The sequence below is a fragment of the Haemaphysalis longicornis genome, unplaced genomic scaffold (genome assembly GCF_048455015.1).
Source record: "Haemaphysalis longicornis isolate Haplotype H1 unplaced genomic scaffold, Haemaphysalis longicornis Haplotype H1 scaffold_6, whole genome shotgun sequence".
NCBI classification, from domain to species: domain Eukaryota; kingdom Metazoa; phylum Arthropoda; class Arachnida; order Ixodida; family Ixodidae; genus Haemaphysalis; species Haemaphysalis longicornis.
In genome coordinates this window covers 128,695,061-128,715,362 of record NW_027526407.1, presented here as the reverse complement: position 1 = coordinate 128,715,362, position 20,302 = coordinate 128,695,061, and the positions used below count along the sequence as shown (strand labels likewise).

Below are 20,302 nucleotides of genomic sequence, written 5' to 3'. Positions count from 1 at the left end.
GTAGCAGCCACAAACAATGATATCTTTGTGGTTAATGCGAACACACGCGACAACAATTTCAAGCGGCGAAACAACGGGCACACTGAACGAGCTGATCTCGTTGCTAATAGCAAACAATACGCCGCCCCCGCACCTCGTACCCCGGTCACAGCGGTAGAACTTAAACTTTTTTGAACAGTTAAATATTTCGTGATTTTCTATTTTCGCGGACAGCCAGGTTTCAGTTACTATGACTACATCAGCTAGACATGTATCTATTAGTGCAGATAGGGCATCACGTTTGTTAGTAACACTTCGAGAATTACATAGTAAAAAAGAAAATTCATGTGCTGGAAAATGCTTATCTAGCTATCGTGGTGAAGGAGGAGCGCTGGTCCCTGCGCTTTCTGCGTTTGTTGCTTGGGGGGCAACGTGTACGGGGTTATCATAAATAGGCCCAGCCTCAGTTACACGATCGGTGACCGGACAATAAACATAGGCTTTCTTGTTAATTACTATCTTGTTATACTTGAGGTAATACGGCTGCCCAGTGGTTTTCGCGAAATTTAAAAGCTTTTTCTGGATGCTGCGCGTGGCCTTGCAGAAATCTTCGCTAACTGACACGGGGGTGCTACGAAGCATAGATTTCTTAGCAAAGACACGTTCTCTCGTTTTGAACGAACTAAAACGAACAATGACAGGTCGACATTTGTTCTGCACAAAGGTTCCAATCCTGTCTGCTCGGGAGATGGCTTCATTAGGAAGTTCCAGTTTAAGGGACGCAGACAGGATTTCACGGACTTTTAGCTCAGACTCAGCCCAGGTTTCTGAGGCAGGATCTAATAGCCCATAAAAAATTAGGTTATCCCTACGAGAGCGATCCTCGAAGTCATCAAGCCGTGAACTGAGAGCGGCACTTTCGTGTCGCACGGCAGCCGTTACGAGACCTTGCATCTGTGTATCGTCTGGAACGCTCTCGAGGGAAGTAACCTTCTGTTCAAGTACAGTTAGTCGAGCGGTTAAATCTGTTACTTTGGAATCAAGTAGCAACTGGTTTTCTTTAACATCGTTAATAGATTTCTGCAAGTTGTCATGACGCTCATCCAAGTGTGCGGTTAGTTTGCTGATGGCGGCTAATACTTCGCTATTCGGACCAGGGTTCTGTTCTATATCCCCGCAAAGAAGAAGTTCCTTTACAACGAGAAAACAATCTGCGATTATATCAAGCAACACATGTGGGCATGGAAGGAGCAGCAGACAATAGTTACTAGATCGCTTAGCGTTATAATCTTGGGAGGGACCAACCTGGACGAAAAGCAAAAAGTGGTTGGATGAGACCATTGTGGCGGCCGCTCCGTTCCACTGCCCACTGAGGTGCGCGGTGCAAGGCTGGCTGTATTTGTAGCTTTCTGGGTGGCTTGACGATGTCGATGCGGTTGGCTTGATGGCAGCTTGAGGGGTTACCGGAACGGGAGGTTGAAGTGGCACCGGGCAACAACGGCTCGGTTCGGGCAGGCGAGGGCACGTGCCGTGTGGCGTGCCAGGCGCATGTGGTTCCACGCAGACCGGCGAGCTCGTGCTGATGACTGCGAATAACTGGACGAAAAGCAAAAAGTGGTTGGATGAGACCATTGTGGCGGCCGCTCCGTTCCACTGCCCACTGTTTTTTGTTGAAAAGGCATGCAGGCTGTTTTTTGTTGAAAAGGCATGCTCCGGAGGATGTAAGAAACTTCTCTATCAGGCGACCTCGGGCATCCGTTCTGGAGGAGCCCCAAAGAGAGTTGTGCGCATTAAGGTCGCCTGTTAGTATGTATGGTTCGGGCAGCTGGTCAACCAGTGCCTCGAAGTCAGAGCTCAGAAGTGCAAAATCAGGAGGAATGTAAATGGAGCATACTGTTATCAACCTATTAAATATTATCGTACGGATTGCTACAGCCTCAAGGACAGTGTTAAGAGTGACAGGGTGGTAGGCTAAGGATTTCCGGGCGACAATTGCCACACCTCCTGAAGAGTGTGTGCAGCCAACACTGTCCTTTCTGAATATCATGTACCTATTTAAGAAATATGTTTGTTTAGAATTGAGGTGGGTTTCCTGCAGACACATGACACTTGGCTGACTGGCATGCAGAATCTCATACACATCGTCAAGATTTTTAAGGAGGCCTCTGCAGTTCCATTGGATGATGTTTTCTGTTCCCATTATTTAAATTTAAGAATAACTGGAGTGTGTGTGTGTGTTTGTTCATCTGTCGTCTTTCGGGGCTGTTATTCCAGGATTTTTAGGCTTTTCTGTCGGTTTGGACATCGGAGGCCGCTCCTTGCGCTGCGTTGCAGGCAGGAACGGCGCGACATCCATTTCCTCGTCGGATGCCAGAATTGTGCGCGGCGGACCAGGCCCCCCGGACTTGGCCCCCTTTCGGGAGCCCTTCGTTTGAGCCGCCACCGCCGAGGGCATCCGGGGCACCAGAGGTGGCACGGGCGGTGCGGTGGCGGTGGGGGCCGATGCAGGGCCCCCGGTGTCCATCCCCTCAGCACCCTCCAACGCACTGGAGGACGGGGAGGCAGAACCGGGAGCGGCACCGGTCCCCACCGAAGAGGTTGTCACCACAACCGCTGCTGCCTCAGCAAGCAGCGTGGCACTGGATTGGGATGCCTGAGGCACCCCAGGGGGGGGGGGGGACGGCGGCGGGACTAAGTCCGACTCGCGGTACTGGCTCCCCGCCGAGACCAGACGCAGCTCCGCCCCCCGTCGAGCTGCGTCGGCGTGCCTCCCCAGGGGGAAAGAGACGAACCTCTTCCGCGCCTCTGGGAAGGTGATGTTCTCTGTTACTTTGACATTGATGATTTTCTTTTCTTGCTGGCATTTCTCACATTTGCGGGAGTACGCTGCGTGCGATCCCCCGCAGTTAACACAAGTGAAGGAGGTGGAGTTCCAGTTATCTGTCGGGTGGTCCTGTGCGGCGCATTTGGCACAGGTCGTTTTGCCGCGGCAAGAGTTGGTACCGTGCCCGAACCGCTGGCATTTGAAGCAGCGGCACGGGTTTGGTACGTACGGTCGGACTGGACATCGTATGAAGCTTGCATTGACCGACTCGGGGAGCGTTGAGCAGTCAGATGTCAAGATCAAGTGTTTTGTACGGATTTCGGTGTCATTTCGACGCAGGATTATCCTTCACACTGCCGTCACACCCTGATCTCGAAGGCCATCGAGCAGATCTGTCTCTGTTTCGTTCATCAGGTCAGGATCGGAGATGACGCCCTGGGAACTGTTAAGCGTGCGGTGGGGTGTGATCTTTATGTCTGTGTCTACCATGCGGGTTTGCTTGAGGAGGTTGATAGATTGCTGCCTGTTGTTAATTTCGATAAGGATTTCCCCTGTTCTAAGTTTCTTGGCTTTGTAGGATTTCCCTACAATGCCCTCAAGGAACTTGGAGATGAGAAAAACAGACTGTGCAGTGACGGGCTTTGACTTGTCAAGAGATTCTATTATTAGAAAGCGGGAGAAATTGTCAGGTTTTGGAAATGTCAACTCTCTCAAGGGAGGAAAGGAGACTTCGGTGCAGCCCCTTTTCGGGGGTCGATCACGTTTTTGGGGTGGGTTTGAACTATCCATATAGCATAGGAAAAAGCAGGGGACGGGGGTACTTTCTTCACTCGGTTTACCCTGATGCCGAGAGAGGTCCCGGAGCTCCCTGCCTGGTAAACAGACAGGGAGCCCATCCGCCGGAGCTTGACCTGGGCTCCGACGGCCACCGTTCGTGGTTTCTAACCCTCCACCTATAAACACATCGCCACGGTTGGATCCAGCTTATGTTTGGGGACTCGGGGTGCGCGGTATCACCAGTACCGTCACCAAGATTGCTCAAGGTGCCCCGTGCGGGGTTAACAAATGTGCAGTATGTCCAATCTTTGCATTATACAGAAGTCTTTCACCTAAAGACTTCACTTACCATAACGGCCACGGCCCTCACCCTGGCGTTTTTATAATCATGGGATGCAATCTAGCAAGAAAATCAAATAGTTATCTGTATAGGAAATGAAAAATTCATTTTTCCGGCGGCGTGTAACAGGTTGGCAATCTTCTCCTCCAGAATAGGCCAGAGCCTCTACGCTCAGATTGGGTATAAATGCTATGTACATCACCGCAGGATATACTTGAACCTGCTGTATCGCCAAAAATTATGTCTACGACTAACAACCCTTTTATTTCTACATTTACAATGCATTTTCACACCAACTCGTTTTAAATCGGCTCACTAAAAGGACGTCGCAAGAAGAAATGCAACGGAAGATGATAGACGTAACATTAACCCATAAAACGCAACGAGGGCTATTGTAAATATAAAAGTCATCGACAAAAGACGATTGGAACTACTTATAGACGTCTCAGATAAGAAGTTATTTATAGAAGCTGCGGTCAAGACGTCTTGTAGGTGTGCAAACGCGAAGCTTAAAGCCGTTTATTTAGGTGCTTGCAAGAGGTATACAAAACTTCTTGCAGGATGTATCATCACCTTCTTGTTGACGTCTATAAAACTTTTTTTCAGGCAGTTTTGAGAATGTTTCCAGAGGTTTCAGGAATCCTTTATCCACGTTTACTCAGGGGCTTCTTCTTGGCACCCGCCACATGCTTTCTCAGTACACACAGGCTAGCCTGAAATATAGCTACGAGCTGTCCCCACAATTGACACACCACGAAGCTGCTTTTGGAACACTGACTCGACTACCCGCTGTTCTCCGAATAAATATCTTAGCTTAAATTGGCTCGAAGTCTAAAGAATACTTAATCGGAGAAGGGCTCGTCATTGGTGAGTATTCTGGAAGCAACCACTGGGCATGTTCATTGTTGTTGACAGCTGGCAGGAACATCCACAACTAGCCTGTGGGAGCACAGAAAGCACCAAGCGGGAGCACAACTGAAAGTAATGTTAGCACAACATAAATAGGAAGAATTTCTCATAAACTCACAAGAATAGAGTTGCTCTATGAGACCTAGGTCTGAGTTTACATGTTTTGTGTCTTGTGTACAACAAAAAGATAAAATCAAGCTGTGATGTTGTGAAAACCAAGCTTTATTTGTACTGCAACATTAGGTATATTTGTTAAAGCAGTAAGAATTAAAGGAGAAAGATCTCACAAAAAATAATACACGCCAGCCCACTATATACTCATGAGCAGGGATGGTAGCTTCATGTCGCAGTTATCAGCAGTATGGTTTGTTCCCAAGAATCTGGGTGTGCTTGCTTCTTCCCTCCAGCCATGTTGCCCCATGCCAGTGGGATGCCTGGGTAGAACACAATGCACCGTGTCACTTACAATGTGCACCAGTAGTGATTAGTGAAAGGTATCAGACAGACAGCTGCTCATTAAGGACACAGGTAGATACGCTACATGCACCAGCTTTAATATATACCTACAGTCGAACTGCGCTACAACAAAATTGACAGGACGTGCAAAAAAGTTCGGCGAAATCTGCCCCAACACACCACAGAAGCGTAAGAAAATTACGTCAGTCATTTTCCGCATCCTTAGCAGCATATAATGGTTAGAAAAATGAGTAAAGTGCAATAACGTTATGTTTATTCGGATAGCAAACATACCAATGTTTATCCGTTGTTTCCATCGCATAAATAGCGCGTTACAGGGGGGGGTGGCGGAGTGGAGAGGTCAAGGAGTGCAGGTGCATGTATTGCTGTACAAGGCATATTGACCGAGCAGATTACTTGCAGATAGCTGCTAGGCCGTCTTAAGCACCCTCTCGCTTGTGGCAGGAGCGGTGACAGTTATCGGTGACGTCTGACTGGGCACAGCATCAACTGACCTTGGCAGGCAAGCTGCGCACGCTTGCATTTATTGTGACCGTGCGCTCGCGACTAAGAAAGGATGACGCGGGTTCAAGACTTAACACGCAAACATTATTTTTGGTTTTTACTTTGAGGACTTCTAGAAGGAAAACTGCCAGGACAGCTGCTCACAACGCATAAATGATGGTGCCGCAATATCAGCAGAGCACAATCACGCGATTTTAATTGGATACGGATTGCTGTAGCTCCGGCTTGGCGGACCGGGCCGGCGCCTGATGCAAAGACAGCCAGCAACATCATTATCACCAGCAAACAGTGGCATCCACCTATAGGTTTATTGTTATTTTTGGTGACAGTGCGTCACACGTTGTCGTTGAAACAGCTTCCTCAATGTATACAAAGTTACATATAGGTGGCGTTATGCTTCCTTTATAGTGAAAACAAATGTGCAAACCCCGCCTCAATGATAGAAAATTTTTGTTGAAGCAAGAGCAAGCCAGACAAATGGTTTGTTGGGGGCGAGGACATTGTTGCAGTGACTTCTCTGGCTAACTGGTGGGGAATCGGACATATTTGGTCGAAACTGAAATTTCACTGAAGTGGAGTTCGTTGTAGTGGGGTTCGACTGTATTTCCATGAGTATAGATGTCATAAAGCAAGTTTAAGAATTAAGGCTGCAGTAATTTTTTAACCTTTAACAAAATTAATACATTTTCAGCATGATAGAAAGGAGTGTGCAGAAGCTGCTGTAAATTGTCACACCTAGGGGTGGACACCAGGGTGTCCACTCGTGTAGGGAGTGGGGGAAGGGCATGCCAAGCAGATAGGAGAGACAAAGACAAGAAGCGGTAGTCATTGGGGGGTTTTACGCGGCTTCGCTACACCGGCGATGAGGTGCGCCACAGTGAATTGCCCCAGATTAATATTTTCACCGCCTGCATGGGATCTCGAGCACATGGGCATTTTCGCTTTCGACCTCAATCAGAAAAGCGGTCGCCAGAACCGAGAAGCGAGCCTGTGACGTTGAGCTCAGCTGTACAACGCCTTAGCCGCTGAGCCACAGCGACAAATTGTGGCGTATTAAAAGGACACCGAAGTGAATCTGTCAAGCTATTGTTTTTCTAACTGCTTACAATGGCTCAAATAAACACACTTTTCATCATTTATCCTTTCGATAAGGTGGTATTCATTTTATAAGAAAAACTATCATGCACGGTCTGTGGCAGCGACAGCAACTAACGGAGTGACGTTCATACAAAGTACTACGTGATTTCATAATGTTCAAGATTAGAATCAAAACCATTTTCTTTCAGTACTGTAAAATACCAAATTTACTCGCATAATTTGCACACCCCTACGTTTTGCCAGGTTTACAGAAACAAAATTTACCTACATATTTTGCACTCCCTCTCTCGCCCAAGACCACCCATCAGCGTGCCCACCAAACAAGCACGCTTTAGATTGGCGGCATGGCGCATTGGAGCGCAGTGATACAGGCATGATACATGATGCTTGATATTCCTCCCCGTCGCCCTTCTGTGATGAAGCGTAGGCGAGAAGGAACATTCAGGTGCCCTACCCGGCTACATTCTCCCTCTCCGTCCTGCCCAACACGCGCACACCACTTCTACCCGCCGCGGTGGCTCAGAAGGTAAGGCGTTGTGCTGCTGTGCACAAGGAAGCGAGTTCTATTACCGGCCGCAGCGGCAGATTTTTTGATGATGGCAGAAAGTAAAAACGCCCGTGTTTAAGATTTAGGAGCACGTGATAGATTACCATGTGGTCAAAATTATTCTGGAGCCCTCCACTATGGCAAACCTCATAGTCTGCGTTGCACTGGCGCATTAAAACCTACAATCCATCAAAACAATCACATAACTTCAATCGCCCTTTCCGCGGGAGTCAGAACTCCTCAAGCGTGAGCCTTCCTCCTCCCTCTCCTCACCTCCACCATGAGAATTCGCACAAAATAATCACAAACGCCTCCGCGGAGTCGGAAAGAATAATTTCGGCATTGGAGGTGAGGGCATATCAGCCCCGCCGTGGTGTTGCCCCAGCCTTGCCAAATGCCCGCTCCACTTTTGTGCGCTTGCGCTGCGACTGAATCTTCTGCCTCTCTTTCCTGTATATGAGCTGTGAGGGAATCCACACTACGTGTTCTTGTTTTGGCGCCATTCAGTCACATTTTGTTACTGTCGGATGGGCAACAATAACCTTAGGCGAAATTCTAACTCCTTGTCACTGTGTTTGCCGAGCAAAAAGTTATCCGCGCCACCGCAAACCAGTTCAACGTGAACGAAAGCCACCTGCGGTATTTAGGAAGGTAAAAGAGTTCACTCCAACGTGTGAAACCTGGAAGGAGGGTGTTTTCGAGACCGAAGCAAGAAGTTTCCTGTCGTGGAAAAAGAGCTGTTGAAGTATGTTCAAGAGCTGAAGGCGTCCTGTCCCACAGCGTCGTGCGAGATTCTGCTGTGTCAGGCAACGAAGATCGCACACGAGGAAGGTGTATCTGCTGCGGTATTCAAGGCGAACAGAGACTGAATGATGTGCTTCATGGGACGCCACCAGCTGTCTCTCAGACGGAGAAGGACCCTTTGCCACCGGGTACTACCGGACTACGAGGAGAAAATTTTGTTTCACCACTTTGTGGTTGGATTACACTGAACGGGGAGCCTCATCATGTTGACAATAGGGAGCCCCGACAAAACATCACCGATGTTTCACTAGCTGCTCAACCCCAAAGCGAGCGAGAAAGATGTCTATCTGCGCCCTTCATGATCACCGACTCAAAAAAAATAACGCTGCACGGTGATGCTTTCCTTGACAGCGGATGGCCGCAAACACACGCCGTTCGACATTTTCGAGAGAAAGACGTGCCCAAAATGAAGCTGGGAGGTCGATTTCACGTCCATGCACAGGAAAAAGGGTGGGTGAACGAGGAGCTAATGCGGGACTGTATTGACACTGTCTGGGGCTTGAGACCGGGGGGTTTTGCTGCTACTGTTATTGCTGTCGGGGCGCGCCAGCTCTAAAGGCATCTCGTAGGGAGTCGAAAGGAGAAGTTGCGGGATATGCGGACCAACCAGGCCGTTATTCCGGGTTGCCTAACACCTGTCCTGCAGCCTTTTGAAGTGACGGTCAAGAAATGTTCAAAGTCTATGAGTGGAAGATGTATGTCGAGTGGACGGCCAGCGGAGAGCATGAACTTTCTTCTGGGAGGATAAAAAGACTGCAACTGCAGACTATATGTGAGTGGGTTTTGGCAGCTTGGGGCATTGTCTTTCGAAGAATTGTGGAGCACAGTTTGAAGCAGACGGGGCCATCGAATGCGATGCGATCGACGGAACTGAGGCTGATGCGCTATGAGGGGCAGTGACGGCGGCCATTACGATGTCTTGGGGTTGGGCCTTTGGACCAACGATTCAGACTACACCGCAACTGGACTTTACTGGTCAACAGTATTTTCCTTGTACTTTTGACTACTTTTGTACTTTTTACTTTTCGGGGATGCCGACTTACACGCGAACCCGTTTTTGACTATCTTCCCATCACGGCTAGCCTTGCACAACGCGCTTCGCTTTTGCGACGGCAGCCATACGGGAGAGCCCCAGTGCCGGAGGGTTCGTCGTCGCTAGGGTGGTGGCGTTGACCCTTTTCCCCTCTGCCTTAACCGAGAACCAGTTCTTCCTCGAAACTAGCGCCACCATTCGTTGAGGTTAGGTGGAATGTAGCATTACGAGCGTACAGTCTCCTGCCTTGGGGATGCGGTAGCGCGCGGATATTTCGGGGGGCTGCTCCGGACCTGGGGAATGCACCACAAAGGGAGGTTTCCGGGTGAGCTGGGAGACTGCTCCGGTGTGCCATCAGTGAGTGGAACCATCTCGAACTCTAGCATTGTTTATTACCCTGCTCCCAATGTTACCGTTATAGCCTGCGATTAGTCTGTATGCAAAATATTTGATTAGCACAATGCAATGAGTGCTGCCAGTGGTGTTTTGCCCTTGTCGCTTCCTGCCTCTGTCTGCCTCTGCAAACAACAGACGCGTCCGCTGGCGGCGCTCGCAAAGCATGTTTGATGAGCGCGGAGGGCTGCGGGGTGGGGATTAGTTGTGTGTGAAATGTGAAATTGAACATCTGGCGCCCAACATGGGGCCTTGTTTGCAAAGACAAGCAGGAGGCACGGCAACATCCTTGGTTCTGGCATCGTACGATCCGAGCTTATATAAACAGATTTCAGGACTAACTGATTAGAGCGAGTTATTAGCAGTGGCGAACTTTTCTGAGAGTCAGGCGAAATATTTAGAGCTGGCGTGTTTTTATTTGTTAAGCGTCGAGTTTGGAGCAATCATGTATCGGGCAGGAAATTGCTGCCAGTTAACACGTTGTCTCCGAATTTTCGTAGGGACTTTGTTGTTTATGAAAACGAGGGTTGCCGAATTTGAGTCTATGTGAGGCCAGGGAGCCCGCGCCGTTGTCTCAGCCTGAAATGAGTATGTACGGAAGCTGCAATTTGGGTCCGACTTTTCTTTTGTGTTTCGTCGACCACGGGAGTCGTGGCTCTGGGAGCCGTGTGGCTGGGCCACGTGTGCCGCATAAGGCTAGCCGGTATTGCCGCCTGGCCCGGGTGCTTCGATACCGCTAATTGCAGCAGGCGCCATTCGATCATAAGCTGCTTGTGTTGCAGCGAGCGTGTAGGACCCTGAACAAAGCAGATGTTTCCTCACGGCTGCACGTAATGGCATTTTCAGGGTTCCTTTTCCTTTTGTCTGATTTATTTTGTGTTTTTGGATGCGAGTCGTTTGCCGAAGTGAGTGACCCAAAGGCTGTCACAACCGGTTCTCGTGGACGAAGGCACGACCATGGGAACAATGCGAGGGCAGCACGGTGCACTTCCTCTCTTTTGTTTGTAGCCTAGCGCTTGAGAAGGGAATCTCTCCCGCCCCAGGAAAGACTGTTGATTTGAACCCTCACGGCTTGCAAAACTCCTTTCCGCAGCATAGCTGTTTTTCATGTCGCGCCGAGAACGGCGACGAGACTGAAGGGGTGCCTAATGCCTCCCTGTTTTTCACTAAAGGGAAGGATTACGCGGGACAAACTTAGTGCCTGGTAAGTGTAACGTCGCAGGAGCCCTCTTGTTCGGCTCGAGTGAACAAGTTCTGTTCACGTGAAGTAACAGCCAGTGTGTTGAAACGGATTTCAGCCTTTTACGCAAGCGATGTTAATGTGGGAACATAAAGCGGCCGTTGGGAGTAAATACTGTTTCCGCGTTCATGCTTATGATTGCAGTGTTACTAATGTGAGCAAATACCGCTTTGGCATTTGTTGTGGTTTATAATCGCGCCGGGCGGTCGACGCGATTTTGACTTACCGGGGCCCTGAATGCTACAGGGTGATAACAAGGTCTAGGTTTGTTGACGTTTCCAGAGCGGTTGCATTTGTTAAAACCCTAGCAGCTGAACAATCGGATTGTGTCACGCTATTGATGCAATCGAATTTGTATTCTTCCTACCCAACACGCTGTAGGGTTAGGACAATATAGCGTGCTTTGGTGACGTTAACAAGCTTGCAGTGATGCCCAGGCCATGGCAATTGTGATATTCGACATCGAGCAACGTGATCAATGGGATCAAAGGGCTCCTGCAGCCGGTTTTTTCTGCCTTATACATTGTAGGGTTTGGACAATTTATTGGGCTTTCTTGACATTAACAGAGCGAAGGCAATGCTGACAACTTGGCGATTTTCATAAGGATCTTGCTACAAAGGCGTTGCGATCATATAGCTATTGCTCCGCTCTACGCTGAAGGTGCGGGGAGTTTCTTTGTGCCGCTGAGCGGCGCAAGCTTGGACCACATGGCGGTGCGTGTTTATGCTGCTGACTACTGTTCTGGACGACGGGCCGTCTGCAGCTGACGAGCCTGCTGAATCGGTGAGGTGCAGCATGCCGCCACCAGCCCGGCCGAGCAAGTCTGCAGTCTCTGGCCACTTTGCGGTCACGGGCCAACACGGATGTACCCAGACCCGAGTAACGCTTGCTTGGGCTGTCTAGTGATATTCCTCCCGGATCTACCTCCCTGCAGACATCAGCGGATGATGACCGGGCGTGCTTTTACACTACCAGCGGGGCATTGGATGAGCGGAAGCCGGCGTAGGCAAAACGATGCAGCGACTAATAATTTATTCCACGAACCAACTTTCCATCGCCTCTAGCCCTGTAGTCAGCCCTTGCCGGCGTACGCAAAGAATCAGGAGGGAGGGATTTGGGGATCGCGACTTCCACGAGAACCCCTTTTTGGCTAGCTTCTCATTGCTTGGAGAACGAAACAGTGTGCCAGATGCCATTAATATTAACGTTACCATTGTATCCCGCACTGAGCACTTTATTAGGGTGCCGGCAGCTCTTATTGAAGCCCATTTTCACAGCCGCATTTCTATGTGGAATGCACAGCAATACCTTCACTAGCCTAGCCAAGAGAGGAAATTTGATTTTTTTTGTCAACCTCCTTCTGCTCAAAACTCTGCTGCCAATACTCTCCCATCCGTTTAGACGGATCTGATGCAACATGTTGAAGCTGGAAGAGCAAGTGTTCACCCATCAAAGCAAAGACATCGAAGGGTTGGATCACTTGCAGCACCCTGGTTGCTAGCATCCTAAAAATAAACACTAGATGCCTTTTCTTTCCTGAATAGTGGGCTTAAAAAGTGCAGGCTCTGCAAAATGACGTTGTTGAACGGCAGTCAAACAGAAGGCACACATGAGTGGCTTTTATTTAAAACTTCCTTCCACTTCATTTTATGTAAAAGATACCTTACACTTCAACGCAAGCCGCGTAAAGAGGACTCCTCAACCAGAGCGCGCCACATCCAGTAAACCCGGCGAAACGAAGCTTCAGCACAAGATTGGTGCAGATTGCTTGCGATTATGAAGGATGTAGCAGGATTTACCTTTCTGCCCAGTTAGGCGCAATTATCACAACACTGGTTTGTCGCCCTTGAGCTCCCTGTGTCTGCGCACCCACTGCTGGTGCAGCCAGGCGCCCCGAGAAAGCACTCCCCGCGCCAGGAGTGAGCACAAGTCGCCCTCCCGGATGCGCAGCGGGGCTACCCGGGCGTTGCACAGCCGGCACAGCGCTGGGGTAGGCTCCAGTTCTAGCACCAGGCCCCGGCCTACACCGACCAGTTCGGGTGTGGCTCAGGACACGGTGTGCTACATCAGCACCTACCGAGTGACTTCCCTAGCATGGTGCCTTTTGAGGCCGGGCCCTGCCGCTGTCGCACAGAGCCACCTGAATAGGCCAGGGTGTTACCCTTGAAGTCATCTCGGACGATGGCTCTGGCCAGCTGAGCTGCCCACTGTGTGGCGTCCGTTGTTTGCTGCGCTTTCCCAAAATTTCCAGTTGGCCCTCGGCCACCAGAGCAGGGTACCAAACAGGCCCCTCTCATACACAGAGGCCACCACCTGTCCATCCACAGGCCACCACCTGGGCGATTTTATGATTACTGGACCAATAGGTGCAAATAGCAGTTCAGAAGGAGAAGCCACACATTTACCTTAGGAAATAAGGTATACCGGTGTAGTTAACATTGCTAAGCGACAAGTGACAAAGCTCTGTGGTTTGCAAGCTCGTCGAATTGCACTGACCCTGGCTAAACAGCAACCACTTCATCTCCCATGTACGAAGCTGAAATTGAAGCCTTTGTTATCTCCTGCCGTAACATTATTCTGACGGCACCTTAAGCCACTCTCGAGTACATATAACAACCGAGGACAAACCAATAACGTAGTTATCGATATCCCTTGGTGAAACCTGAGCACAAGAAAACTATACACAAGGACAGCTAAGCAAAGCGGTAACACGAGGGCAAGCAAACACAAATTGCACAGCTTGTCTCTCATTTAGGGCACACAAATTGCATACCATAACCTTCCAAAACCTGATGCACCCAGCACAAGCGGTAATTTCACTGTGAACACATCATAAGTCTGCAGTGAAAATTCCAATTGAAACATCACTATATACAAAAGGGGGTTACCTTCCTTAATGCACAATGTCCTAATCGACCGTGTGCAAGCGCGGAATTCCCTATTCACACATATACAAGTTGATCAGCGACACCTCCATGGCAGCTTTGCTCACACCCATGGCTTAAAAAGGCGTCCTCAAAGCGCCGAGCAGACGCCGGCAAAAATACACGATAATTAAAGGTACACAGCTAAAGTGCTGTACCAGTTTGAAACTTAAGGCAAGCAAAACGTTTTCTCTCAAAATAAACAAGAATGCAGAGTGGCTTTGCTACTTTAAAATGAAAATATTCTACGGCACAAGGACAAAAAAATGCGAAAAGCTCATTCACCAGCTTTTCTCGGTGAATGAGCTTATCCTATTCAAAAATCTCAAACCTGCTACAGTGAAAGCTTGGAATGAATAAAACTATAGGGCAGTGCCTTGAACACGCAAATAATATTTTGGAGAGGTCTGGTACTATTCATAGCTCAAATGTGTGTTAGCAGAAGAAAACTAAAGTATGTCAGCCACTAGCAATACTGTAGCAAACTTTCTTCATAAACACACGTTTGCAGCTGGTATGAGGCCATTCTCTTTTTTGTTATACTGTTTTTGTTATACTGTCTTCATTTTTACCTAAGACAAAAGTTTAATAAATACGCCCATCATGAATATCTAAAGACAAGTGACCACTTCAACAACAAATGCAGCATAAAGATAACGTAATGGTCATTGGCAATGCGACTTGTCCTAAATTGGCCCCTCTCCAGCTTTGTTTTTGGCGCAGATCGCCAAATTGCAGGACGTGCATTTGATGCATTTCTCTTCAACAATTCTCTTTTCAATTCTCTTTCTCTACAAACCTCAACAATTTGTGTTCGAAACAACGACAATTCCTCCAATATTTCTATTGTTTTCTTAGGAGTTATGTGACTAGCAATATTGTATTTTTGAGTTTTTGTTGCGGACGCACCGTAATGCGGAACAACTGTCTAGTATTTGTAATGTCCACACGGCAAAAATTACACTATGAATGATTTTATCACGCCAAACACACCTTACAAACGATTTGATTCAGTTTCTGTAGTCACGAGAGTGTTATCTGCTGGATATTTTCCGGAATTCGTGAAAAACATTGCGCACTGGCGGAGCTTTTTTTGTTAGTGCCACCTTGGAAGCAGTCACAGCAGACAAAACGCGTGGAGCCTGGAAGAAACTACTATTCTGTCTCATGTACGCGTTCTGACTCAGACTCTTTCTTTTACTTTTATTTCTTATCGGTCAGTGCGTCATGTATATTCTGAGAATGTGAGCAAAAAAACAAGAAAAACGGCGTTACAGTAATAAAGGTACCAGTATCGAAAAAATACAGTTGCTCCCTCCACGTTTTGTCTTAATGGCAAATTTACGTTATATTCCATCGTTGTGCTTCGACATCACTGAAATTTATGTCTCAGTTTTTAGCATCCCTAGTCTGTTAAGGCTGTGCTCGAGCTGCGCTTATAGCCTGTGCATTCGTTGTACTACTTGTACCGTTTCAGCAGTTTTCTTTAAAGGGAAAGGTAATGTCAAAAGTTTGCAAGACAAAGCGTGTAATTCAAAAATTGTGGCGCTGGGCACCGCCGTGTGCTGCGCACAGAATTCGCAAAACTACGCTACTATGCAGTGATAGCTCATTAACGACGAGCGCGAGAAACTACTACTTATCACACTGCTATGTACCTCCTTTGTTCGTGCAGAGTCGTTAGCAGGCGCTTCGGGAACCGTGGCAGTTTTCACGCATACAAAGGCTTGAACAAGGTATTTTGAAGATGCATTTAAAACACCATTGGCCTATTTACTCTCTTATAAGCATTTTTTGCGCAAACAACCTTACAAACGCAATGGAAACTCATTGGTACACCAACGCGAATAAGGGTTGTTGCTACGGTTGGAGGCGCCACCCGGTGGCCGAGTCGTCTTGACATGCGGTGCGTGGACTCCCGTTAAATTTCGTCCAATCTTCAGCCAAATTTACCATACAGTGCATTACTTGTCCCCTCTTGAATCCTCTCTGCGAGCGGCTTCGATAAAACCTATTCTCAAGTTGGTGAGGGTTCTGCAAGTAATCTTTCAACAATTTGAATTTCTGAAGAGAGGCCTCCCATGAACGTATAAAACTCACGATAGAACCCACGAGCGAGTATAGCAGCTACTTGCGCGTGCACCGGAGCCGGTTGTGGCCGAACGCCATGTGCACGTGCGGGCTCCCCAGTGTCCAATTGCAACGAACGAACGCAAGGATGGCTGATGCAATGGAAACGGCCACGTCGCCCGGGGAGTCAACAATTACAATTATAGATGAATCGGGCCGGAAATAAATAAATAAAGAAAGAAACATGTGCATTGAGGTTACCGGAGAGGAATTGACGACCGATGGTTACGTGGAAAAGGTAGGCTGGAAGGTAGTCGCATAGTAAGTAGCGCTTGAAACGAGACGACAGAAGAGAAGACACACAGGATAGCACCATCGTGTGTGTCTTTTCTTCTCTCGCCCGTTTCAAGCGCTACTTACGATGCACCAACACCATCAGCCCAAATGTCAATTTGACTGGAAGGTAGTCACCTGCAATAAAAAGCCCAAGGAGGAACGAGTGCCGGGCACTGCGCCCCAGACGCGGTCGGACACGAAGACATTATCAAGGAAAGCAGCAGCAGCGGTAACGATGGCAGAAAGGACGTGCAACGTGTTTCCGAAGGAGGACTACAAAGTCATCGTCAGCCCGCTAGGCGGACTGTGCATTGCGAAGACATCCATCGCGATCATCGAGGAGGCGATCGCCGCAACGGCCGGCATCACCAAAGCAGAAGTGGCGAAAGACACCTTTCTACTCAATAACGAGCAAAATATCGTAATTGTGAGTACCCCTGACTCTTCTAGCGATTGCAAGTATTCTAGAAATAAAGAGATCCTGATCGAAGTTTGTCAGGAGGCGCTTTTTACGGCTGAAAGAAGCAAAGGAGATGAGGTGCGTGCTGACGCTGAAAAAGAGCGGGTGAGAAAAAGAAAAGAGGAAGAAGAGTCGGAATGGCAGTGTCAAGTTGTAAGCAGAAGGAACGCGGCTCTCGCCGAGTTCTCTGCTGGACACGAACACCCAGGAGACACAGAGCCTGGCTACATTTCCGTCCTGGCCTTGTGAACTGGCAACGCCGTCTTTGCGGTGCCCTCACAGCAGTCGACGTCCGTGACCAGCGAGCGTGGAGGCAGCAGCGACGCGTCATCGCACGGCGCCTTTCACGACACTACATCTATCAGCTACGACAGCACCAACGACCATCGCTCCGAGCCGCAGCACTGAAGACACTGTACTCCCACGTGAGCCCTAAATATTTTCTGCGCAGTACTGTTCATGCAGGAACGTAGCTTCCAGATTAGTTTAATATATTTTTGAGAATTTTGTCGTGCCATGTTGTCCTGTCAGTATACCACTTGTTTTGTGCGTTGCTAAACCTGCCTCACTAAATTCTCCGCCAAATAAAATTAACCTCCTCATTCACAAAAACAAACTGCATCACAGAGGACAGAAACACGAGGTAGGGGCCTACGCAACGGCCCCCGATTGCATGACGAAAGGATTAATCCGAGGAGTAACAATACAACACACGCAAGCAGACATTATGAAAATGATTATAACGGAAACGAATCCAACAGTAGCGGGTGGTAGACGAAGTGGAACTACAACCACGGTGATCATTACCTTTGAAGACGACAAGGTACTGAACCCGGTCTTCTAAAGATCGGGTGTATAGAAATGCAGTTTGTATCGGAAACACTTCCATTTTTGCAAAATCTGTGGAGAAGTATGCCACAGAAGAGACGTACGCCCAACAACATATGTACGAGTGTGTTTCGACTGCGGAATGAAGAATCCGAAAGAAGAACATGCTGAGGTTTGTAAACCGAGGTGCAAGCTATGCAACGCCATGCACCCCACCGGAAGCAATTCATACAAGAACAAGTAGAAGACGCCGTCTGTGGCCACCAAAAGGAGATGGGCAAGAAAGGAGACTCAGGAGAAAAGACGTGGGCAAGAAGAGGAAAATGTCGCACCGCGTAGCTTCCCAGCGCTGGGGAACAACGGAAGAGCTAAAGGCCAGGAGCCAGCGTCCCGCTCTCTAAGCCGTAAATCGGAGATGTTAGGAAGCGGCAGCATTAGCCGGGTTGTGAGGAGGGGACGATCCAAGTCAAAAGACCAGTCAGCTGGAGCCAGATAGCCCAAGACAACGTGAAGAGGAAAGAAGAGCCACAGCTAAGCACGTCGAGAGGATTGATCACCCCGACCAGAGGAAAGACCAGACAAGGCGTGGAAAGTGAAGCATGCCGGGAATTACAGGAAACAGTAAAGAGGCTAAGCAGGGAGAACGCGTCACAACGTACAACCATTAAAATTCGAAACGGAAGCTAACAGAGACCATAGAACTATTGAAGAGCAACATTAGTCAACAACAGCAAGTGCCAGAGATACTAAAAGCGACTCAAGCGTGCGCACACAAAAAGCAAGGCAACGGGAATACCATCAGCAACCTCAGAGCCAGCACCAAACAGGAGAGCTCTCGAGCTCCTAGAGGAGTGCACGATCACCAACAGAATGGACAGAACAGAACACAATATACAGAAGATAACCACACGCAAGACACAGAACGAGGCTTAACAAGCAGTACGGTTCGCAAGACTGGAACAGGCGCTAAAAAGGCGAACGGAATCGACGCAAGAGAACATCGCAGCCGCTGTACAGCAGAGCGTGGCGCCAGCAGTGCCATAGATCATAGCGGCCGCAGTTAAAGAGTGTGTAGCAGCGGCATTGCAACAGAGCATGGCGGCAGCATTATAAAACCTCAGAGATGAGCTAAACATGAGCAACCCAACATGGACCGCAGCACAACCTGCACAGTAACGGCAAACTGCCTCGTAGTCTGGCAATAGTACTGCCATGGTTTCACAAGTAAGAAGGCAGTCCTACAACAGCACATTCGATACTCAACCAGGAAGCCAGACGTCATTATGATTGAGGAGACACCTAGAGGAGACCCACCTCCCAGGGTACAAGACCTACGCCAGCCTTCCTATCCGAGTGGGCAACGGCATGTGCACCCTGGTGAGGAAGATACCGAAGTACGAGTAAAGGGAAGGACTAAAGAAATCACTGATTGAACACACGATGATCGAAGTTATCAGCGGAGAGCAGCGGAAACAGAGCAGCTCCATCATGAACACGTACAGCAGTCCAAACAACCGCATGCAGAAATTCAAGGCACTTCTTCATAAAGGTTGCAGAACTACCAGCAGGAAGGACAACCTTATTATATGCGGGGCCCTCAACGCACACAACCAAGCATGGGGCTACATCACAAACAACGCCGAGAGAAACAGTCTTCTAACCAATGCTAAAGAAGAGGGACTTACACTGACAACAGGCACAACATATTCGACAGGGACGGGCAATTCAACTTGCAGAGAAATCACGTCAAAACTTACTTTCGTTAGAATATCACAAGGTGGTCGAACCGCATCTTGGGTTAACTCCGGTCACAACCTACGCAGTGACCAGTTAATATTCGAGGTGGCCACACCAAGTAAACGAAAATAAAACAAGAAGCGCTATAACAAGCTCAGGGATAGGGACCTCCACAGAACCCCATTACAGGGAGAAGAGGAATATATACAGGACGTGGATGAGGGGTGTAACATGATCATAGAAAACATCACAGCAGCAACCAAGGAAATTTAAATGATTGTGGAAATCGTAAATATCGACCGCCACCTAGCGCACATGCTGGAGAAAAGGAGTTCCATCCACAAGAGATGGTAGAAACAACGCACCAACCGCAGACTACGAAAGAAGCTGGCCGACCTAAATCACGGCATTGAGAAACACTGCCGATCGATCTGCCTACAGCACTGGAACGAGATCTGCAGTGCAGCTGACGGCCAATTACATGTAGGAAAGACATAGGCCATGCTCCGTTACCTACTGGACGAAACAAACACGAAGTCCCACCAGAGAAACAGTCTGAACAAGACCCTCACCAGTGCGTTACGGGAAGTGCGAAAGGATCAGATGTACCCAGAGGAAACACATCCAGACTACTGGGGCACGGTGAACGGGACGTTGGACAGAGACATCGAGACATGGGAGTTACTTACATGCGGTACCCGAGCTTAACCGCCGATCCGCAGCCGGTCCAGACAAGGTTACGAGCAAGGCACTCAAGCACCTCAACGAGGCCGCGAATGCAATCTTGAAGGCTCTCTCGAACAAGTGTTGGAGGGAGGGCAAGCTGCCCCAGAGCTCGAAGACAGCCAAGACTATCCTAATACCAAAGCCACGGAAGCCGCCGGGTATCGAGAACCCCCGTCCGATGTCTCTGACCTCGTGCGTCGGCAAAGTGCTGGAGCGCGTTCTCATGCAACGATGGCAGGAAAAACTCGAGGACAACGGCCTGTATCCCGACTCCATGATCGGATTCCGGAGCCAG

General features: G+C 48.8%; 1 protein-coding gene across 1 annotated transcript; it reads right to left on the bottom strand.

The window, feature by feature from the left end:
* Nucleotides 1-348: 348 nt before the first annotated feature.
* LOC144143248 (uncharacterized) lies at nucleotides 349-13,022 on the bottom strand. The gene is made up of 3 exons (XM_077675030.1): nucleotides 13,004-13,022; nucleotides 12,800-12,947; nucleotides 349-1,639 (listed from the first exon to the last, which is right to left on the bottom strand). The coding sequence occupies exons 1-3, from the start codon at nucleotides 13,020-13,022 to the stop codon at nucleotides 349-351; spliced, it is 1,458 nt and encodes a 485-aa protein (XP_077531156.1).
* Nucleotides 13,023-20,302: the final 7,280 nt, after the last annotated feature.

What these genes read in the sequence shown, in the direction of transcription:
- LOC144143248 (XM_077675030.1), bottom strand. An exon ending in GGCGCCTGGCTGCACCAGCA is followed by an intron (nt 1,640 to 12,799) that starts GTGGGTGCGCAG and finishes AACAAAAAACAG; the next exon opens with TGGGCAGTGGAACGGAGCGG.